This window comes from Poeciliopsis prolifica, unplaced genomic scaffold (assembly GCF_027474105.1).
Source record: "Poeciliopsis prolifica strain line A6 unplaced genomic scaffold, Auburn_PproV2 SCAFFOLD057, whole genome shotgun sequence".
Taxonomy (NCBI): Eukaryota; Metazoa; Chordata; class Actinopteri; order Cyprinodontiformes; family Poeciliidae; genus Poeciliopsis; species Poeciliopsis prolifica.
This window is the reverse complement of record NW_026562432.1, coordinates 2,159,108-2,178,882: the sequence shown is the minus strand read 5'-3', so window position 1 is coordinate 2,178,882 and position 19,775 is coordinate 2,159,108. Positions and strand designations below refer to the sequence as shown.

Below are 19,775 nucleotides of genomic sequence, written 5' to 3'. Positions count from 1 at the left end.
TGGTAGCACAGCTCTCAGTTTGAGGTACTTTTCCAAGCCTTTATTTATCTTGGTACTTTCTTTCAGAGTAGAGTATTCTGAAAGAAAAAGCTGACAGTCATTTTAAAGATGAAATACAGCATCAATACTTAGACCCAAAACCAATCAGATTTGTTTTAGCATCTGGTCCTATGGAAAATGGAGTCAGATTGTGTAGACAGCAATTAGAATGCATCAAAGTCAAGGTGACTTGACTTTGATGCAAGTCACCTTGACTTGCATCAAAGTCAAGGTGACTTTGATGCAAGTCACCTTGACTTGCATCAAAGACTTGCTGGCGACTGTGACTGTCTGACCAAGACAAACCTCTTATTTTGAAGCTAGAGCAAAATGACAGAATTATAATGAGTGAGGCAGAAAGTGAGCCAAATAAAATTGAAATATTTTATTTGCAAAAAAAATTAGCGTACTTACCCACGGTAGGACCGTAAAGTAATCAAATGAAAACATGTTGAACCCCAGATGTATTTTATGCTTGGTGAGAAATGCAATGCTAACACCACTTAGCTTTGTCAGATGTGTTACTCTGCTGGTGCAAACTTGTTCACTCAGAGAGATAAACTCTTCTTGCATTCATATCCGCAGAGTTTATGCACTTTAAGTCAAATGTATAGCCAATCATACATTTTGTTGACAACATCAGGTAATATCACCTCTCCTGCAGGGACTTTGATGCGAGTCTGTATCTGTGTGAGGAGGCCTTTGGGCTGCTGCCACTGGACACTCTAGAGCGCCTGGCAGGCACCCTGCTGCTGTACCCATACGTCCCCACTGTCCTGCTGCTCAGTGGCATGCTGGCAGTGGCAGTGCTGCACAACCTTAGGTACGTGATGCTCAGCGGGAGAAGTTTCAACATGAAAACAAGTTAATTTTGATTGTCTTCAATGGCTGACTGAGCTGGATAAACTGAACTATACTGAACCTCATATGGGACTATTGAGCCTCCAATGGTAACAATTCATGCAGTATAGTTCTTAAATTTGAAGCATCTTGGAACACAGAAAGTCTCACTCACAGATCCGCACACCTAACACACATTGTTAGGTGTGTGGACCGTCTTACAATGTGGCCATGATCAGAAACTTGTGCTGAATAATACATCAGTTTTTTACTACCTGAATATGATCTGGTAACCCATTCTCTCTGTATGATAATCTGTGAAACAGTTCTGATTTTGTCTCTCTGGGCCAAAGAATATTTTCTGTTGTAAAAGGTTGCTTCAGTGGCTTCTCGTTATTAATTATTCTGACGATTAATCGAGTAATTGAATTTAAAAAAATTGTCCCGTTCTATTATAGTTGCTTAAACTAATAAAAGAAAACTAATATAAACATCAGTAATAGAGCACTTGAATAATCAATTAGATTAATCAGAGAAGAATAATCTACGTATTAGGAATAGGTACTGCCCCCTGGTAAGCAAAAACAGAAAATTTGGTGAAGAGGTTAATCAGACTGTCACAAATACAATGGGTTAAACTGTTTCCTGCTGAGGAGATACAACATCCAAGATGATCTAATGTGGCAACTCCGTTTTCCAAATCAGTGAATAAGTTTGGCTTCTCATGTAAACATCTATCAATCACCAATCTCCCAAAATGAAGGAAATTGAAGCCGATTTTTCGGTTCACTCCAATTGTTGATGCATTCAAGAGGTGAGCGATATGGACTTGGAATGTACTGCAATATTTTCTGGTACTATTGTGATAAACTATAAAAATGACAATGAAAAACTATGGTAACACTTTATTTGAAGGGGTGTACATAAGACTGATATGACACTGTCATAAATATGATATAACACCTCTTATGAACATGAAAGAGGCTTTATGAATATTTATGACTGTTGTCATGAAATGCCATTTGGTAAAAATGGCACTTTAACTGCTTTAAAAGTTGCTTTAAAAGTGCCAACTTTGCATTAACATGTCATCATTTACCAAATAAGGCAAAGTTGAGATTTTTAATGGACTTTTACTGCAACTTTTAAAGCAACTTTACACTAAAACTACTTTTTACTGAATGCCACTTCATAACAGTCAGAAATATTCATAAAGATTCCTTCATATTCATGACAAGTGTTATGTCATATTTATGTTCGAGTCATATCAGTCTTATGCACGCCCCTTCAAATAAAATGTTGCCAGGACTATTTATTGCTTATTTTTTAGGCAGCTGTATGGCTGTGAATGCATAGCACAGCATATATAGTGGCTCAAGCACAATTATTGTTCTTGAAAAAGATTCCCAGTTGAAATAGGCTTATTCAGGTCTCCATATTCTTAAAGAAGTGAACTGCATGTAATAACTGCATTGAGTCAAATTTTAGGATTTACTAAAATTCTAAAATTTTAGCAAATTTTAGTGGATTGTGCCATGAGACAATCTACTAGTTGAGACAATCTACTGATTGTCTCATGGGACAATCAGTGGAGAAGATAATAAAAATAACATTTCCGTCAAGCTTTTTGTTCATATTATTAATTGAAATTTATCGAGAATAAATGATAAATTCTTATGATAAGAAATTTTTCACAATAAATGATAATTGATAAATCCTCATCTGTAAAGCATACCTTTGTGCCATTGTTTTTACTGGTAACACTGGTAAAAGAAGTTATGTTTCTAATTAATGATTCAGACACCACTTTGTAAAATAAAAAAAGACATACAGCGTGATAGATGAGATGAGGGTTTTTGTTTATAGAAGGAAAACCGAAATCAGAGATCGCCATGTTGTTCTCTACATGTCCCTCCATGCTCTGAAAAAGCAGCATCATCCACCAGCTGCCTCTCCCAGCTTCATTTCCCTGTGGTGCAAGGTGATAGGCTGCTCTCAACTAATCAAATTAGCATTTCAACTCGCCCTGCGCCGCTGGACGGCTGGAATACTAACCTCACAGAACAAAGGGCTATTTGCCAATTCAGGAATTAATTTAATCCAGTATAGCCAACCTCACACAGTCAGGGGAGCCGGATTTGATTTATATTCAAATGGAAGCCAATGTCCGTCTGATTCAGTGCAGGAGGCCACATCGTGGGAGTAATATCATCGCCTTCGGGGCCTCTCTCTGTTTGTATGCACGTTGACTCCTGCAGACAGAAACGGCCGTGGGTGTGCATCGTTACATGTCCACTTGTGTGCAAGCTGCTAATGAAATCTGAACAAGAGCAACTGAAATCCGAATAATCAGAACAATATCAATTCCGCCCACCTACCGTCCGTCCTGCCTCTCCTCTCTAGCGTCTGGATGTGATGTTTTATGTATTTACCGTTGGCTTTTGGTAACGTGCTTCTTTTCTGCTTTAATGTCTGGTTTTTGTTTCCCATTAGGTTGGGGGAAGAGAAGAGAGCAGCTGCAAGGGAACAGGTGGAGGCTTTCCGGCCAGATGTGGCCTACAACCTGCTGCACTCTGTGCTCTACGGCCTCCTGGCTTTCAGCACCATGAGGTAAACTCTGAATTGCTGAGGCAGCAGAACACGTATACGGTCATACTTCCAGGCATAGGCACTGACTCTCGAGCACCAGTCATGCAAGCGTGGCTAGCACCACTGATATATACCACTGTGCCTAGTAGCCACTAAAGCTAGCCGCAGGCACTTTTACTAGGGGTGGAGACATATCCACAAATCCATAGTTCCGATGGAGGATGAGCAGGAATCTGTCACACAAATGTTTATAATGTTCTTTATTAGACTTAGACTTCTACTTTATTATGAAAACTGTATTATTCAGTTTTCATAAAACTTGGCTTAAAATAAAGCTGTGAAAATTATTGTTTTGATATGCAAACTATGTATCAATCCTAGATATAACTTATAAACTCTTTGGTTATTATCAGTTCTTTCAAGGACTGAACAAATTTATGTTTTAATCTAGACAATTAATTTATTTTTACATAATTACCACAGCAAGAAACAGTATGTTAAATACCTTATGAAAAAAATTATCTTACTTGATGACTATTATGAATATTTGTAATGTCTTCAAGCAAATGAGGAAGTTAGAGCAGTTTTTATTGTTTGTTGAATTTTTAGAAATTTCGCCACAGCAAAGGAAAAATAGCACTAAAAACAGGTGAAGAATAGCTCAAGACCACAGGCACACTATCACCTGTGGTCTAGTTCTTCATAAATAGCTAAGACAGAGCAGAGATTAAGTTCAAGTGTATCAGGAACATCAACATTTTTCACACAAACTGAAGATTCAGTTCATTACGGTTCCATATTTTCAAGCTTAATGTTTATTTTGCAGTTATTAGTATGCAGTTGCCTGGACAAGAGGTGGTTGATTAGCTAGTGACTGGCCACCAGCAGAAACATAAATGTGTTCCTCAGTCTCGCTCTCACACAGACACGCTTCAAGTCTTATTTTTATTTCATAACTTAATCAGTCTTAGTCATGCACAAGTACCTCTTCAGTCTATTTTACTAAGTCAGTTAATTGGTTCCTTCAGAAGCCTTGATCACCTCTAAGTACTTTCAGTTTGTGCTGTTTTTTGGGGGGTTTTTATGGTAAGTAAAGACACAGCAAAACTAAAGATCCTCAAGGATAGTTATGTTTAATGTCTGTGCTCTGTGTCCATTAATATTAGATTTGATACACAACAGTTAAGAGAGGCAGCAGCAACTGTTCACCCTCCTTCACTTTTTTCTCATTATGTTGCATTGCAGATCTAAAGATTTTCTGTAAAAAATACAACACAAAATTGAATAACATACTGAAAAAAGTGAAAACATGATGTAAGCATTCTCCTACGACTCAACTGGAGTCCCACTGTGGTGGTTTTATTTTATATTAATGGGTTTTGGGTGTGTTGCCTGACTCAGGTGTCCCAGATTACAGTGCATCTCTAGGCCTCACAAAGAAGGTCACAAGCGGAAAAGCTTTGTGTTCTCCTTGTGTCAGAAATGGAAGAAGTTTGCAAGCACCAGGACCCTCCCTATGTCTGGCTCCTTAACCAAACTAAGCAAGCAGGGACAAATATGGCCAGGAACCTAACAGTCACTAAGGCGAAGCACCAGTGCTCAGTTGTGAGGTGGGAGCAGCATCCAGAAGGTCATGTATTGCTAATGCATATCACCTGTCAGGCCTTTCTGATGCAATGGCCAAGGGAATGGCACTTGTGTCACTGAAAGGCACATGAAGGTTTGCTTCAGTTTTGCCAGAAAAACACCTTACTGATTATTATACCAATCTGAAATTAAATGGAACTCTATGGAGTGACATTAAAGCAATGTGTTTGGTAGGCATTTCTCATCTTAGACGCCTTCAGTAGAAACAGCCTTAGACTGTTTCTACTGTAGAACATGGTGGTGAAAGCATTATGCTTTAGGGATGGTTTTGGGGGAGACAAGCCCTTTTTCACAGTGACCTAGCAACACAACTGAACTCTATTCAGTTTGGGTAGTTTTCCATTTCAATTCTTCATCATACAGTTGTGCGGTCGCTGAGTCTGAAAATTTGTGCAAAGTGATCTTTTCATATTCTGTTAAACTTTTTTATCCTTTATTTTACCAGGATAAAAACTCATTGACATTGAAAAGCTCTTTGTCAAGAAAGTCCTGGCCAAGAGGCAGCAATAAGCACAACACAAAAACCTACACAGATAAAAGAAACATAGTGAGAAGCATAGTGAATGAAAGCCTTCTTACTCGTTTTTTTCTGAACGGGATAGAAAGAATCAACCATCCCATAGTATTTCTGTTGTGCTAGGTTTGAAGCCGTACATGATACAAGCATAATTATTTGGGTCTTTTGTCAGACTGTTGTCAGTTTTTACAAATGGTGGCTCAGATTATTGTAAAACGAGTCTCTTTTGTGACGCAAACAGTGGCTCCACCCTTTACCCAATCAGTGACCGCTGGTCTTCTGACATTGTATTTTTAATTCAACTCCACATGCTTGGAAGCCCAGCGAAGCAAGTCCTAGAACAGTGGCTGGTACCGTGTGGCCATTACCAGAGAAAAACCCTTATAATTGAGGAGAAAAGGGCCATAGTTTGCATAAAGTGTGGGATCCCAGCCAATTGTAGAGAAACTAACCTGAGCAATGATCCAATGCACACAGCCAAGATAACAAAGGAGTGTCTTTAGCAATGGTTTGTGAAAGTTCATGAGTGGCCCATGCAGAGCCCAATTCAGTGCAATTGAACCTCTCAGCCAATTCTGCCAGCCAACAAGACTGAGATAAATAGTCTCTGCAGAGAAGAATAAAGAAAATCCCAAAGCTGATGTTCCAAGCTTGTCAAGACAAGGTGACTTGAGTCTGAAATTGCTGCCAAAGGAGCATTAACAAAATATTAAGTCTTGGGTGTGAACACTTTTGCTCATATCATGTTTAAGAATTTCTGTTTGTGTTACAAAAATGTCTGAACATTTTTTTTCCTTTGTTATTAAGAGCTGTTTCATGAAGACTCAGCTCAGGTCTTCCTAAAACCTGAGCTTTTTTATGAAGGCCTGAGCTGAAAATTGAAACACAAGTGCTGGTGGGAGTTCAGGTTTTTTCTCTTAAAAAGGGTTTTAGGTAAATATTACACAATACTGTCCAGTGTTAAACACACCAAATTTTTGTTCCTATTTAGATGTTCCTATTTTGTGTTTTTTACACACTTCTACAGTGGCAGTAGTTGTATGTTAGGGTGTGATTTAAATGACACTTTCTCCAAGTTTTATTTTACGTTCAGAATCAAAGAAAACAGAAAAGCTGGTCATTGGTCCTCATCCCCATATTTTGTGTTCTACAACCAATGAGAGATGATTGTTCACAACCTTCACTGTGAGGCTGACATCTGAGCCAGCAATTAGTCTATGAGGAATCTGAGCTTCTGATACAGAAGAAGTACCTTCAGATTCTTTGTTAATTAGATCATGAAAATGTAACAAAATGCCAAGGTATGTGTATACTTGTCTTTGCATTTGTTGGACTGTAATACTTATGAGATCGAGTGATAAGTTTTGTGTTTTCATCATCATTTTTTTAGTTATGTGAAAGCCTGAAAGCAGAGGAAACTTATTATTTTTTGTAATTATTTAAAAAATATGCTCTGATCAGTTTTACTCGCCACCTGGAGCTGTCATGTTTCTGCTTAGCACCGCAATTACTTTTCTCTTTCATCCGCTTTATTTTAGGTTGAACTAAGTCTAGATATTAAATGATAAGCCATTTTTTAATGCACACCAAAAGCACTCTGCTGTCAAACAGACAGTGTCTGTCAAAAGCTCTTTTAAAGTGCCAGGTTTTGTGATGTAAAAATATGAAACCATGATGAATCATTTTAAAACTTTTTGCAGCTTTGATGTGACAATGATGTTCAGTCCAACTACAAAACAAACGTTAGGAACAGAAATGTGAATACTGAAACAGATCCAATCACCTGAGTGTATATGCATTCTTTAATCTACTTGCTAAATCATATTTTGATTGTCTGCAGTTGTGTTGGATGAAGAACTGCCATCGACTATAGCTAATTAGCAGTGATGTTTGGACAATTGTCTGTCAATTTTGCTCATTTGCTTCATTTAATTAAAGACAGTTTGCAGAAAGAGTCCAATTTAATTTTACAAATGCAAAAGCTGGAAAAGAGCAAAAATATTATTATTGATGATAATGAATAATATCTTTACAATTATTGTCATATCATTATCATGTCAATGATAATGACAAGCTTATGTGGTTCTGTACATCAAATTTTAGTTTAAAAAAGATTTGGTACTGAATTCTAAAAAATTGTAATTTAAAACCACTTTATGAACTTTACTATAAAATCGTTCCAGGGATGTTTAATCACAATAAGGGATTTTGCATTCAGAGGTTTCTTATCAGTGCACTTACAAAATAAGATTCCAGTTTTGAGAAGAGTAAAAATCTTGTAGCTGTGGAAAAAAGCAGTGTGTTGTGATGAGATTTACAGTCTTCCACTTTGGGTCAGCACCAACTAAAATTCACCTTCTGCTTCTTTCAATGTGGTCACCAAGTTGAGCAGGTCACACTGGAAGAATGAAGCTGCTTTGATGAGGAGCTGTTTGTGCTTTCCTCCTCTGTTCCACCTTTAGAGGAGGAGCCAATGTTAAGGTTTGAACATCGACAATGATGTTCAAAACTTTATTTTTGTGTGCCTTCATCAGGCACAAAAACTGTTGCCCAAAAGTTAATCCACCGAAAAACATCAGCAACTCAAGACACCACAGAGACTGAAGTCGAGGATGCTTCAATTACTGAAAAATCTAGTGAAAGCAAAAAGTTTATAAAACAGATTCCTGTTGCAGTCCTAGCTTCTGACTTAGTTCTCAGAGAACTAAGTCAGCTTTTAACACGATGCAAGTTGTATTTGGAGAAAAGCGCCACGTCTGATGTCAGCACTTTCTCAGACATGCTGATTAAGAACGAAAGGCCAAAAGAGCAGAAAGCAGTGTCTGTCAGACAGCTGCTTTGCATTAAACAGACTTATTTCTGCACCCCTTTCAGCTTCATCCTCGACATACCAGTGAATTTCTGTCCCATGATATCTCACCTTGTTCACTCTCCTGTTTCATCATTCCCTTTGCTTCAAAGGCTGCTGCCGAAAAATAAGATCTGGACCAACATTTTTATTTTTTTTTTGCTACTAACTTTAAGTTCCCCATTTTCAACACCAGTACCTAGCTTCTGTTGCTAAAGAGCTTGGAGTTCAAATTTCCATGCTACGTTTTTATTTTTCTCTCCATGATGGGACCTCGGCCTGTTTTTCTGTTTTCAGATCAGAAACTTGACTCCACTCGTTTATTTTCCCACAGAATGAAATACATTTGGACAGGCCACATGTGTGCGGTCGCGGCGTATGGTGTGTGTGGGACAGACCTGTGGACTCTGCTTCTCAAAGCTCTCCGCTGCAACTCTAAAGTTCTGGTACAAACCTCTCTTTCATGTCTAAGTCTAGTTTGCTCTGTATATTTTTATTTTTCATTTTGATTAAGTATTTCCCAGTTTCATATTTCTTTAATTTTCCAGTAAATGGGACCTCCTTGATCAGATTGATTTGTATAAATGAATGTGCTCCTATGTGAAAGTTTTAAATGATTTGTTGGTTTAATGTGAGTGTGACTCATACTGCTGCCCTTTGCGCCTCACCACTAGGTGTCAGTGTGGTCCTAACATGACCACAGCAGGAATTAAATTATTGATAGTTGGGAAACAAAGCTGCTCTGTCTCTAATCCTTGTCTTATGTTGTCTTACATGTTTTCCAAGAGACACCTACATTTCTGACTCTTCACATTTTGTACATCTAACTTTACACCTCAGTATTTTTTGTTATCCTCTCTGTTTGCAGCTGCGGTTTATCAGATATGCAGTTCCAGTGCTGATGATTGGCTGGCTGTATTATAAGGTAGGCTGTTTTCTGCTGCTTTATGATCGTTGTCATATTGGCAGACCCATCTCTAATCCTTGATCAGTTTCAACAGACCCTTACTGTGAGCAAGGCTGAATCACCTGAAGGAAGAAATAAAAAGCCTAACTTCATAAGACATTTAAACTTTTAGCAATGTAAAGTGCCTTACTTTGAAGACGAGAATAAGTTAGATAAATTGCTGAAGCTAAAGTGTAGTAAATGTGTTGTGATTCCCATGTTTCTTTAGGATTACCTACTGTCTATGTGTAGTATAAAGTCAGAGAGGGTTTTCTGCCACTGCCTGACTACTTGTCTGTAACTGCAGGTTGAAAATTAGAAGAAGTTCGCTTTTGCTCTCCGTTCCTAAACATTACCAGCTTATGGGAATCCTCCCCTATCCTGCTGTATCAGTCAGTGGTTTGGTTGATCTTTAGGAATATGCCTCTGCGACGGAGGCCTAAAAGCTTTGAGATTTTTACTTTTTTCTCTTAATATTTCCTTCAGAGTATAGTCAACACAGGCAGAGATCATTCCTTTCAAAGGTTTGACAACACTCGACATGGTCTCTCCACAAAGCACAGCTCCTATTTTAGGAGTCTGTTTCTAAAAGGGGCAATTTTTTGTGTTTGCCAGGCTCATAGTGCCATTTTATGCCACAATATAATGTATGTTATATAAAGATAATGTATATATTAAATATGACATAAATAAAATTTGACTTTGTAATTTAGCTCCTTGAAATTGTGCCTCTTTCTCTAAAATCTCCTGCTCTTTCTGAAACTCCAACTTCAGGAAGTTATCCTCTTTTGACGCTTTAACATGTTTACCATTTTTTGAGAAGTAACTCATATAATGAGCTCCACTCATATAATGAGCTCCACAGCTGCAAACATCTGGTGCAGTCCCACCAGATGTTTGCTAATTGCTACCGGCTAGTCTGAAGAATTTGGGTGGTGGAGTCATGGGAGAGGGCTACTCTGTGAGGTGGAAGCTTGGAAATTGCCACTTTGAGGAGGAGCTCTTGAAGGGAAGCCAACCAGGCATTTTGTACAGCTAAATGGTTGCCATGGAGATTAAAGGATTTCTCAACCACGCATGAAAGAATCAAGGCAACGTTTCAAGTATGTTTTTGATGAGGGAGAAACATTATAACATGATGTAAATCTCAAAAAAGTGGATTTTACATAATGTTGCATCTTCAACTTATGATCACTCCAGTCAGCTAACTTAATCCTTGCTTGTCCTGCTCTCCTTCAAAGAGCCAGGAGGGTCCTTAGTGTAACTTATTGGGGATTGACCCATCCAGGCGGACGGCCATGGTCAGTGTGTCATTTTCCGGAATGGACAGATTGCTAGTCCGTAATGTGTGAAGGAGAAGTCATGCTCTCCTTAGTTCTCCTTTCACTGTGGATATTGTTAGGATACACCCATGCAACACTTCCATCTTTAGAGATTTGGTTTATGATGTTCACAAATAACCAAATTCTATGATATTCTATGTTTTTATGCAATATGCTGTAATTCAGAGATCATATAAATCTCTCTATGAAGATTTGAAGGCCTCTATGAAGGCTGTCTTTTTCAGAGGATAATGTCCCAACGTTGGCGTTGAGCGTACATTGAGGGTGATGTGAGAGCATATTTCTGCGAACAAAGATAAATGTAGATCTGTGTGTGTTTACATCTCACATACTTTCGTTACATTTGGCTGTGTGACTGCACTGTAACTTGATAAAACCAATGTAATGGACCACATAATCACAGACAGGTCTTTTTCATCCAGTCAAAGTGACAACCAATCACAACCAGGAAATCAAAATCTCACATCAAACTGCAGACATTATTGAACAAAATGGTGAATTTAAGAAAACACAAGAAAACGTAATATTATACAAACCTAGGTTTAGAACCCTAACAATATTATTAAGGCATACAAATAGTCAATATTGTCCATTTATATAACATTCCATTGTATTTATTTTGCTTTTAAGTGTGACCAGCATTACCTAGCTTGTTTTAAGATCCACAGTTTGATTACTTAATTAAGATTTAACCAAAGTGTAAAAAGTAATGTTTTTTTTAATTTTCTTTGTAAGCTTTGGTGTTTTTTTACAACTCTATAGTTGGTGTTGAAGTATTTTCAATAATGTCATCCGGTTACACATAGTTACCGAGTCATATTTTTAAATTTCCTGTCAACTTTAACCTTTTTTTATGCATAAACCTGGTGAGGAGCTGGTGCACTGCACTAACACCCTGATATTAGCAGATATAAAAACATAAAATGTATAACGAGCTGATATAACAGCTGTATTTTAAAGCTTTACTGTTTGGGATTTAATTGCTGGTGCCATTAACTTTTTGAGGATATTCTAGTCAGTTGAGATGCATCTCTTTCAAACAGTGTAGTTGTAAGTGTGAATAGGTTTGTTGTACTTTGTGTCTTAATGAAGCTAAACCCATGGCTTTCCATCTCTCCTCCTTCTCTCCCTCTGCAGTTCTGGCCTAAGCTGATGGAGGAGCTATCAGAGCTGAGGGAGTTCTATGATCCAGACACAGTGGAGCTGATGACCTGGATTAGGTACTTACACACATGCTCACACATACACCCAAATTTACAGATCTGGAGCACCCATTTTATTGATGCAAATTTGATTAGCTTGTTTCGCTAGATCAAGCTTCGCTTCGCCTGATGTCCTTGATTAGTGTGCGTGTTCATGTGTGTGCATGTGTGTGAGTGTGTGAGCCGGTTTGTGGGGGAGTCTGGCTGACGAGTGATGAGAGACGATGGGTCGCCATGAATAAGACATAGGAGTGCTGGAAGGAGCCCAGCTGCTGGAGAAGCTCTAACCCACCTCAGGGTCTCCGGGGCTCTGGGCTTGAAGAAGATCAGCCTGATGGGAGCAGAAGCTGTGCTCTGATTTGGAACAGCCCCATGCTGTTGCTCTGTATTTTGGAGCTCCAACTCTTACACCGTGTTCCTAATTATTATGCAAGTGACATTTTCTCAGACTTTCTTAAATGGTCAATGCAAATGATGAGATAATCTTCAGTATAATTTTCAAGTCATGAACTATTACAGTATCCATCAAATTTATCAGTAACACAGTGGTATTCCTTGCAGCATAAGATGGTGCATTGTCATGCATGAAGATGATTTTGCTATGGATGGTACCGCTTTTCTTATTGAACCATGAAAGAAGGTGATTAGTCAGAAAGTCCATATACTTGTCCATATACTTAGCTTTTAAAATTGTTGGTTGATTTTCAAAGCCTGAGAGACCCCACACATATCAAATGTCAGGAAATCTTGCAAAAACTCTCAAGATCAATTGTGAGTTAAGAGTAACCAAATATGGCACACAATATAGTGTAGCCTCTGTCTCGATTTTGCTGTCTCATTACAAAAATCAAATCCAATCATTACACCTTCAACAGAGTCCATGCATCCAGGAAGCAACTGTTTCTCAATCGCCATGGATTTGGACCCTCGGCATGAAGCCAAGCCTTGAACCGGAGGCTACTTTTTACCAAATTACTTCTGCTGCAGTGCTAAAAACTGTGGGTATTAATGCATATTGGGTTATAGTCTGTGGTGTTAAAATGGAAAATTGGTTAGCAGTTGTTTTTTTTTAGCACCCAAAGGGTGTTGGGTTGAAGGTCTGCAGATTAATAACACAAAGTTTTAATGGACATCTCTATTGCTTACTGTTCTGCTAGATGGATTGATGAGGATTCTCGTTGAACTGGTGCTGTGGAGAGTAGTAAGAAGTACTTATTGGGTATGTGGGTATGGATTATCCACAGGTCAGAAACTTGTCAGTGCTGCTGAAAACATGAACTGAGAACAGAAACAAACTGATTCATTCACAGCTTGACTTTGGCAAGCCGTAGGAAAAGATGAAACATCTGAACTTAAAATCGGATTTCTTACTAGTTGTGAATGTCTGTTGACTATTTTCGATGATGTATCAAAATCTTCTGAGCTTGAAAAGGTAAGTTTTACTCCTGTTTCAAATTTGGACATTATTGAACTGAGAAAAATAATTTAGCAGACGTCTGTCTATGAAACCTCTTTTTTTCAGTCAATTTAATTTGGGTCATATTGTTGGAGATGGCGGCAGGGCAGGGCCCTGAATTATTAAGCTGCTCCTAATCATATACCTCCCCAGTGAGCATGTTATTTAAAAGAAACCACACGCTCCTTCGGCTCTCAGGTTTTTTAAACCAGGACATAATAAAAATAAAATAAAACATCTGGTCCATGTAAGACTTGAATTGGGTTGAAATATGGACTCAGATGAACAACTATTCTGTTCATGACACTTTTAATTATTCATTTAACAAAAAACAGGCCAAAATGCAAATCCACATCTTGAATTCCCTCGTTGCTTTCATAAGAATATGGTCCACCGGACAGTCGGTGCTCTTCCAAACCCGTGTCACGTACGTTTGGCCATCTTTACCACACCATGAGGGTATGTACAGTCCTCCCGGTCACCCAGAGGTAGGCCACGTTTCTGAGACTACACAAACTTTTCTTGAGTGTAAATGTGTGATGATTAGCTCCTAACTAAGAGGTGGCGCCAAGGAAACAATGGGCAAAGAAGAGAATTAGTAAAACCAAAGCCGGGGAAAGAATTTGGGCAAGAGGGTGTGTCAGAAAACTGTTGCAAGCTTCATTTGGTCCATTTTTTTCCCTTGGGAACTCGACAACATAAAACTGGGTTGAAGTTCAACTAAGTAAGAAATCTTTTAAAGAGGCAGTGTTATGTATTTTCCATGCAAATAGTGCCATTTTATGGCATAATCAAGTAACTATAAAATGTTTTTTGTGCATTTCTGCCTGTCTTTCTTCCATTGTTTTTCTCAATTAGGGCTGCAACTAAACTATTTTAGCACTAGATTATTCCGATGATTAATTGGATAGAAAAATTATCATGTCCTACAGAATTTTCATTTAACCACTTCAGCCTTTCTGAATATAATACTGGAAATGAATTCCAAGGTGAAAATAAACAAATAATTCAATTATTTTTAAATAAGATTTTTTTTTTTGCCTAAAATGCAATAATGAAGCATTCTATTTGTGAATTTGAACCGGGTGAAAGTAAAACTGTTACTGGAAGTGTTTTGTGTGAAACATATTGTAATAAATTAAATTCAAAATGTATACATATTTTATATAGTTTTGGCTTAATTACCGCCTTATGCTGTTTTTCAGAAAATTATCATTTATTGAGTCTGTATATGAATTACTAATTTAGTTGATAATTACTTCAATTATTGATTCATCATGATTAATCGTTTCAGCCGTACTCTTAATAATCCTTCCGTCTCGCTCTCAAGCTTGTGGCGTCCTCTTCATCATGCAGCAGTCCAGCCTTTCGAAACACTTAGCCATATGTTAGCCACATCGCCGCTTTCAAGCCATGTGAATAAAATAGTGGCTGGAGAAATGACAATGGCACAGGATTTGGAGGTGTCAGATTTTGTAGAATCCTTTGAACTGTAGAGAAATTTCCTCGTGAGCTGGTAGGTTTTTTTTCATTAGCTCAGGGTAACACTCTCCTGTTGAACAGAACCCATCAAACTGGACCAGGCTGAGGTGTTTCTAATAGATTATCACTTGCTTTTTTCAAGACTCCCGAGTTATTGATGCGTATTATGTCCACCCAGGCAGTGGGCAAAAAAAAAAAAGATCATTTTGATCTAATCCAATTAGACAAATAGTGGAATGGCACAGTGACTGAAGGACATGGATATTAAGGCAGCAGAAGAAGAGGTCTGCACTGCGAATGTAAATGTGTGTGTGTGACATGGGTTCCCTTCCCTCTCAGATAATCCTGTCAGGCTGTGGGGATTTGAGGCTGCCTCATGGTTACCTCGGCGGGGGCTGAGAGCAGGGGGCAGCGCTAAGCTTCTTGCTGTTGTGCTAATTACATTCCAGATGAGAGGCGAAAAGGGACTCAAGTTAAACTGTGTTCTCCTAGTGAACTGAGGCTGTTTAGTTTTACACGAAAGGTTCATATAATGATGAGCGAGAACAAGGACAGATTCGTGCAAACAGCAGCTAGCATGGTTTATGACCAGATGGTGTGTTTATGGAAAGCTGTTAGGAACTCATTGCTGTAATTGTAGCTGCAGGGGGTATAATGTGGCTGTATATGAGATGAGGAACGCAATATAGGTTCCTGCAGTTCAACCAGACTGAAATACGGGGTTGTACATTAAATGGCAGTAATGAGTGGGCAGTAGAATAAGCAGTTGGAAGGAATGATCTGATTCAAATGTATTTAGATCTGCATGCAGACCACCAGTGACGGATTAATTGAATTAATCTACAAAATGCTCCTGTCTAAAACGGACATCAGAAGGCAGAAGTAGTGTTAGTTTTGCAGTCAGTTCCCCGAGTCTCTGACAGTTGATAAATTGTTTTTGTGATTGTGACGGGGTTCTTTTATGACTTGGGCCACCACAAAAAAATGACGGGCCAAGGCCAGGGATTACTTCAAGTCGCAGCTCATCACCTCCAATGTGACACTTCTCACGCCTAGGTGCAGACTGCCCTCTGTGAAACAGAGCCCTGCTTTTATAGCTACAGGCTCCGCCCAGAGGAAGTCCCATCAAACAAAAAAAAACTAAACAAAACAAAAACTATGCAATTATTTCTAACTCAAATCCTTGAAATATGCAAAATAATAATAAGGAAGAAAAAATAAATAAATTTATAATCAAAATACACCCAAACAAAAGAACAAAAACAACCAGCACACTGTGATGACTACACATCACGTAATTGGCTCCCGGTGCGCTCCAAGCCGGAAACAACTTCCCCCAAAAGAAAACCGGAAAAACATCTACCTGAAAATAACCGATTAGAATGGACGTCAAACGAAATCACCGCGTGTGCACCCACGATGAATCGCCTCAATCCAAACTAATAGGAAAAGAAACAGGTAAGTTAATAACTGTGCATGTTTGCTAACACGGACTCTCCGATCGTGAAGGCTCCTTCGTCACAGTGATTTTTTTATTTTATTTTATTTTTGTAATCCAAATGATCATTTTGTGTTTGTACTTTTGAAAACTTGCAAGCAATCTTATTATATTCTTTCATCATGAATCCCCTCCCAGAGTCTACAAATAGAAGAAAAAATATGAGAAATATATAGCAAACACGACGGTGTGTACATGAGAATGACACTGTGAGACCCTCCCCCTGGGTCTGATTGGTTGCTTTGTACCAGCAGCAGTGTATTTCTGCACTTGGCAGTAGGACCATAAGGAGGAGGAACAGGAGCTCAATTATCTGTCTCATACTGTACTGTCAGGACTTGGTGAAAGCTGTCACATATTGATTTAAAAATAGCTCAAAAGCCTGACTTATTTTAATTACGTGCTGCAGATTTAATTGTTGCCGACTGAATACTTTCTCTTTTCAAAATTTTCTCCAAAAATGGTTGTGTATGTACCAGTAAATCCAAGTAGGTCAGCAGTTTGTGAAGACTGACCGCTCTGGTTCTAACAAACACAACATGTTTAAAGTCACTAAAGTCCCATTCAGATATTTCTGTTGAACTTGCACAAGTTGTCTCTCCTGTGCTCAGACGCATTGCTGCAATGCGATTGGTTGATTCACTCTTTGCGAGTGATCAGGTGTACCTAATAAAGTGGATACAGAGTGTATAATGGAGCTTTTAGGCCAAAGAACATTTCTAAACAGATTTTAATCAGTTTGTGCAATCTTTCCATCTTGTGTCAAGTACAATCGACATTTAATAAACACTGAAGACTTGAAGTACCCTGAGTCTCAAGCTGTTTTCTCTGACTCAAAAAATGATTGTCAATTAATCAGTAAATAAGAACACTCAGGTAAAGTGCACTCTTGTTGTATAAGATCCAGTTTATGAAAAAAAAAAGCTGCATCTGCACAAGAGCAATGAGCAAAATCTGCCCTATCAGATGCTTCTCTTCATGTCTTTGCTTACAATTATTTGAGAAAGTGTTCATCCCATTGAATTTTGTTACATTTTGTAATGGAACAGTTTACAGATTTCTTTCTTTGTTTTTTAATAGAATTTAATATCATAGACAAACAACCAGGCATAAAACTGTAGAGAAGAAAGTATAAAATAGATAATTTAAAATGCTGCAAGGTATTTTAGGCTGATATGCCCAGATAACATTCAGTGCGAAAATTTAGACTTCACTCAATTAGTAAATAGTGAAACATGTTGGCAGCAGCTTCATGTTGTGGGGACTCTGTTCCTTCACCAGGAACTGCAAAGGCTGAACACAGGATGATCTGTGAAGGAAAACTTGTTAGAGGCTGCAGAATCTGCCAACCTGGGCTCAGCTTCACCTTCCAGCAGGTCAGCGACCCTGAACACGCAACCAAAGCTCAAGTAATGAGTCGAGATTACAGCATATTTACAAGTTATGATGGCCCAGTCAAAGTCCATACTTGTCTCTGGTTGATGATCAGTGGTGACTTCTGGGTACGCCGTCAGGTGGGGAGGACACATGACAGAGTACTCCTAGTTTGGTCTTAGATTTTCTCAAAGTCAAGTTTATGTAAAAGCAAAGCGAAAATGTCTAAGACCAGAAGAAGAACAATGACTTCGACTTGAACTTGACTCAGGCAGTGGCGTAACCAGAACACTTTCATAGTGGTAGCCAACAACTGGTTGGCTCCAGAGCCAGTTCAGAGCACAACATCTGTATTTTCATAGTGATTCACTAAAGACACAAAATATTTTCCTGACAGTCTATCTAGATTGACAAATGTTGCTGTTTTGGTGGAGAACTAACTGCCTGTTCCAGAGGGAGGTTGTGTTCTGCTGGGGAGTTACGTCCCCATGGAAACAACCAATCACCGGGTGGATCTAATGCAATTTTAGTGCTTTAAAATTGCACTATTTGCATAGAAAACACATAACACTGGCCCTTTAAATCACAATTAGGATTAGGTGTTGGATTAGGATAAAGTTATTAGGAAGGAGATAAAACTACCTTCATTGGGCCTAATAATTCACACCCTGTGCTCTCATTTGCATGGCAAAGCAGGTTGACATGAGGTATTATTAACACTTCTGTGAGAGTACGCGCAATCTTAACACATATATAAATCTGACTCATGGGATAAAATGGCAACTGTTGTTATTTTAGCAACAGCATAACTTTTTCCTCTTAATAATTTCCCAGCCCAGCTGCAGACTGATACTAAGCTCCCAATAAACAGTCATAGAAAATGAAAAGCTGTTCTCTGTCCTGCTCTCTGACTGCTACGGGGCACAGAAAAGTCAAGGCAGTGGGTTTGTTAACAGGTGCAGCGCAGAGAGGAGCAACCCAAGCTGAGATGCTTGCTTCCCACAAACGGCTGATTGCAGGACTCCCAGGGCTCTGGGCTGTCGCCACCGAGCCAGTTCCTGCACACTGCTGCCAGAAACAACCAGAAAGCTCCCAGCACACCTCACTGTGTGCACAACACAATCAGATTGATGTTACATTGTGAAAGTCAGCATTTCACTTTGGTTTTGACAAGTTTCACAAGTCCAAAAAGCAGACAACATACATAAAACTCAGCCTTATGAACTAAATTTAATTGTAAAAGATTCTTTTGCTAGTTTTTTTTTCTGCACTCCCCCCTCTTCAACACTCTGAGCTGAGATATATATGGTGTGCATTGGAGAATTATGAAGTCTGCAGTGGAAATTATTAATGAGAGCTTTGACAGCAGTTTTGCTGCAGATTCAGGAGGCTCATCTGGCTACTCAGCATGGAGAGCCATTCAGAGGAGGAACAGGCTCCTGTGGACCAGTCAGCAAATTTCACTGTAACACTTAGTTGTTTATACAGCAAGTGCTTTAAAAAAAAAAGTCCAAGTAGTTGTGAAAACTACAGTGCCCCAGGACCAGTGGTGATGTTTCAGCAACAACTACTCATGGAAGATTATTTTTTTACAAAAAAAAGTCGTTCAGTTAAGCCTTATAAAAGTGTTCACACATCTTGAATACTATTATTATTATTATTATTATTATTATTATTATTATTACTGTTATTATTATTATTATTATTGTTATTATTATTATTATTATTATTATTATTATTATTATTAATTGACATTTTGTCTAGATTCTAGAGTTCAGCTTTGGCCTCTTAGAGAACTACACTGATGCAGACAATGTATCAACTATAACTGATGGAAAAAAATAACTGAATCTTCACAAATGGAAATTGATCTTTTCACCCAGAGCATGGTTAAAATATACCTGTGTCTTTAAAGTACACAGGTTATAGAAAGGCTTATATGTTTATTTAATCACCTGTCTCTCATAATGTTCTGTTTTGAATTGTGTAAACCT

At 38.4% G+C, this 19,775-nt stretch overlaps 1 protein-coding gene across 2 annotated transcripts in view; it reads left to right on the top strand.

Moving 5' to 3' along the window:
* Nucleotides 1-19,775, top strand: part of dpy19l3 (dpy-19 like C-mannosyltransferase 3) — a 54,044-nt gene that overhangs the window by 17,999 nt on the left and 16,270 nt on the right. For both annotated transcript variants that reach the window (XM_055060060.1, XM_055060061.1), the window contains 5 exons: nt 704-862; nt 3,373-3,489; nt 8,815-8,926; nt 9,349-9,405; nt 11,907-11,989. In XM_055060060.1, coding sequence (XP_054916035.1) covers nt 704-862; nt 3,373-3,489; nt 8,815-8,926; nt 9,349-9,405; nt 11,907-11,989 — 528 coding nt within the window. The remainder of the gene's footprint in view (nt 1-703; nt 863-3,372; nt 3,490-8,814; nt 8,927-9,348; nt 9,406-11,906; nt 11,990-19,775) is intronic.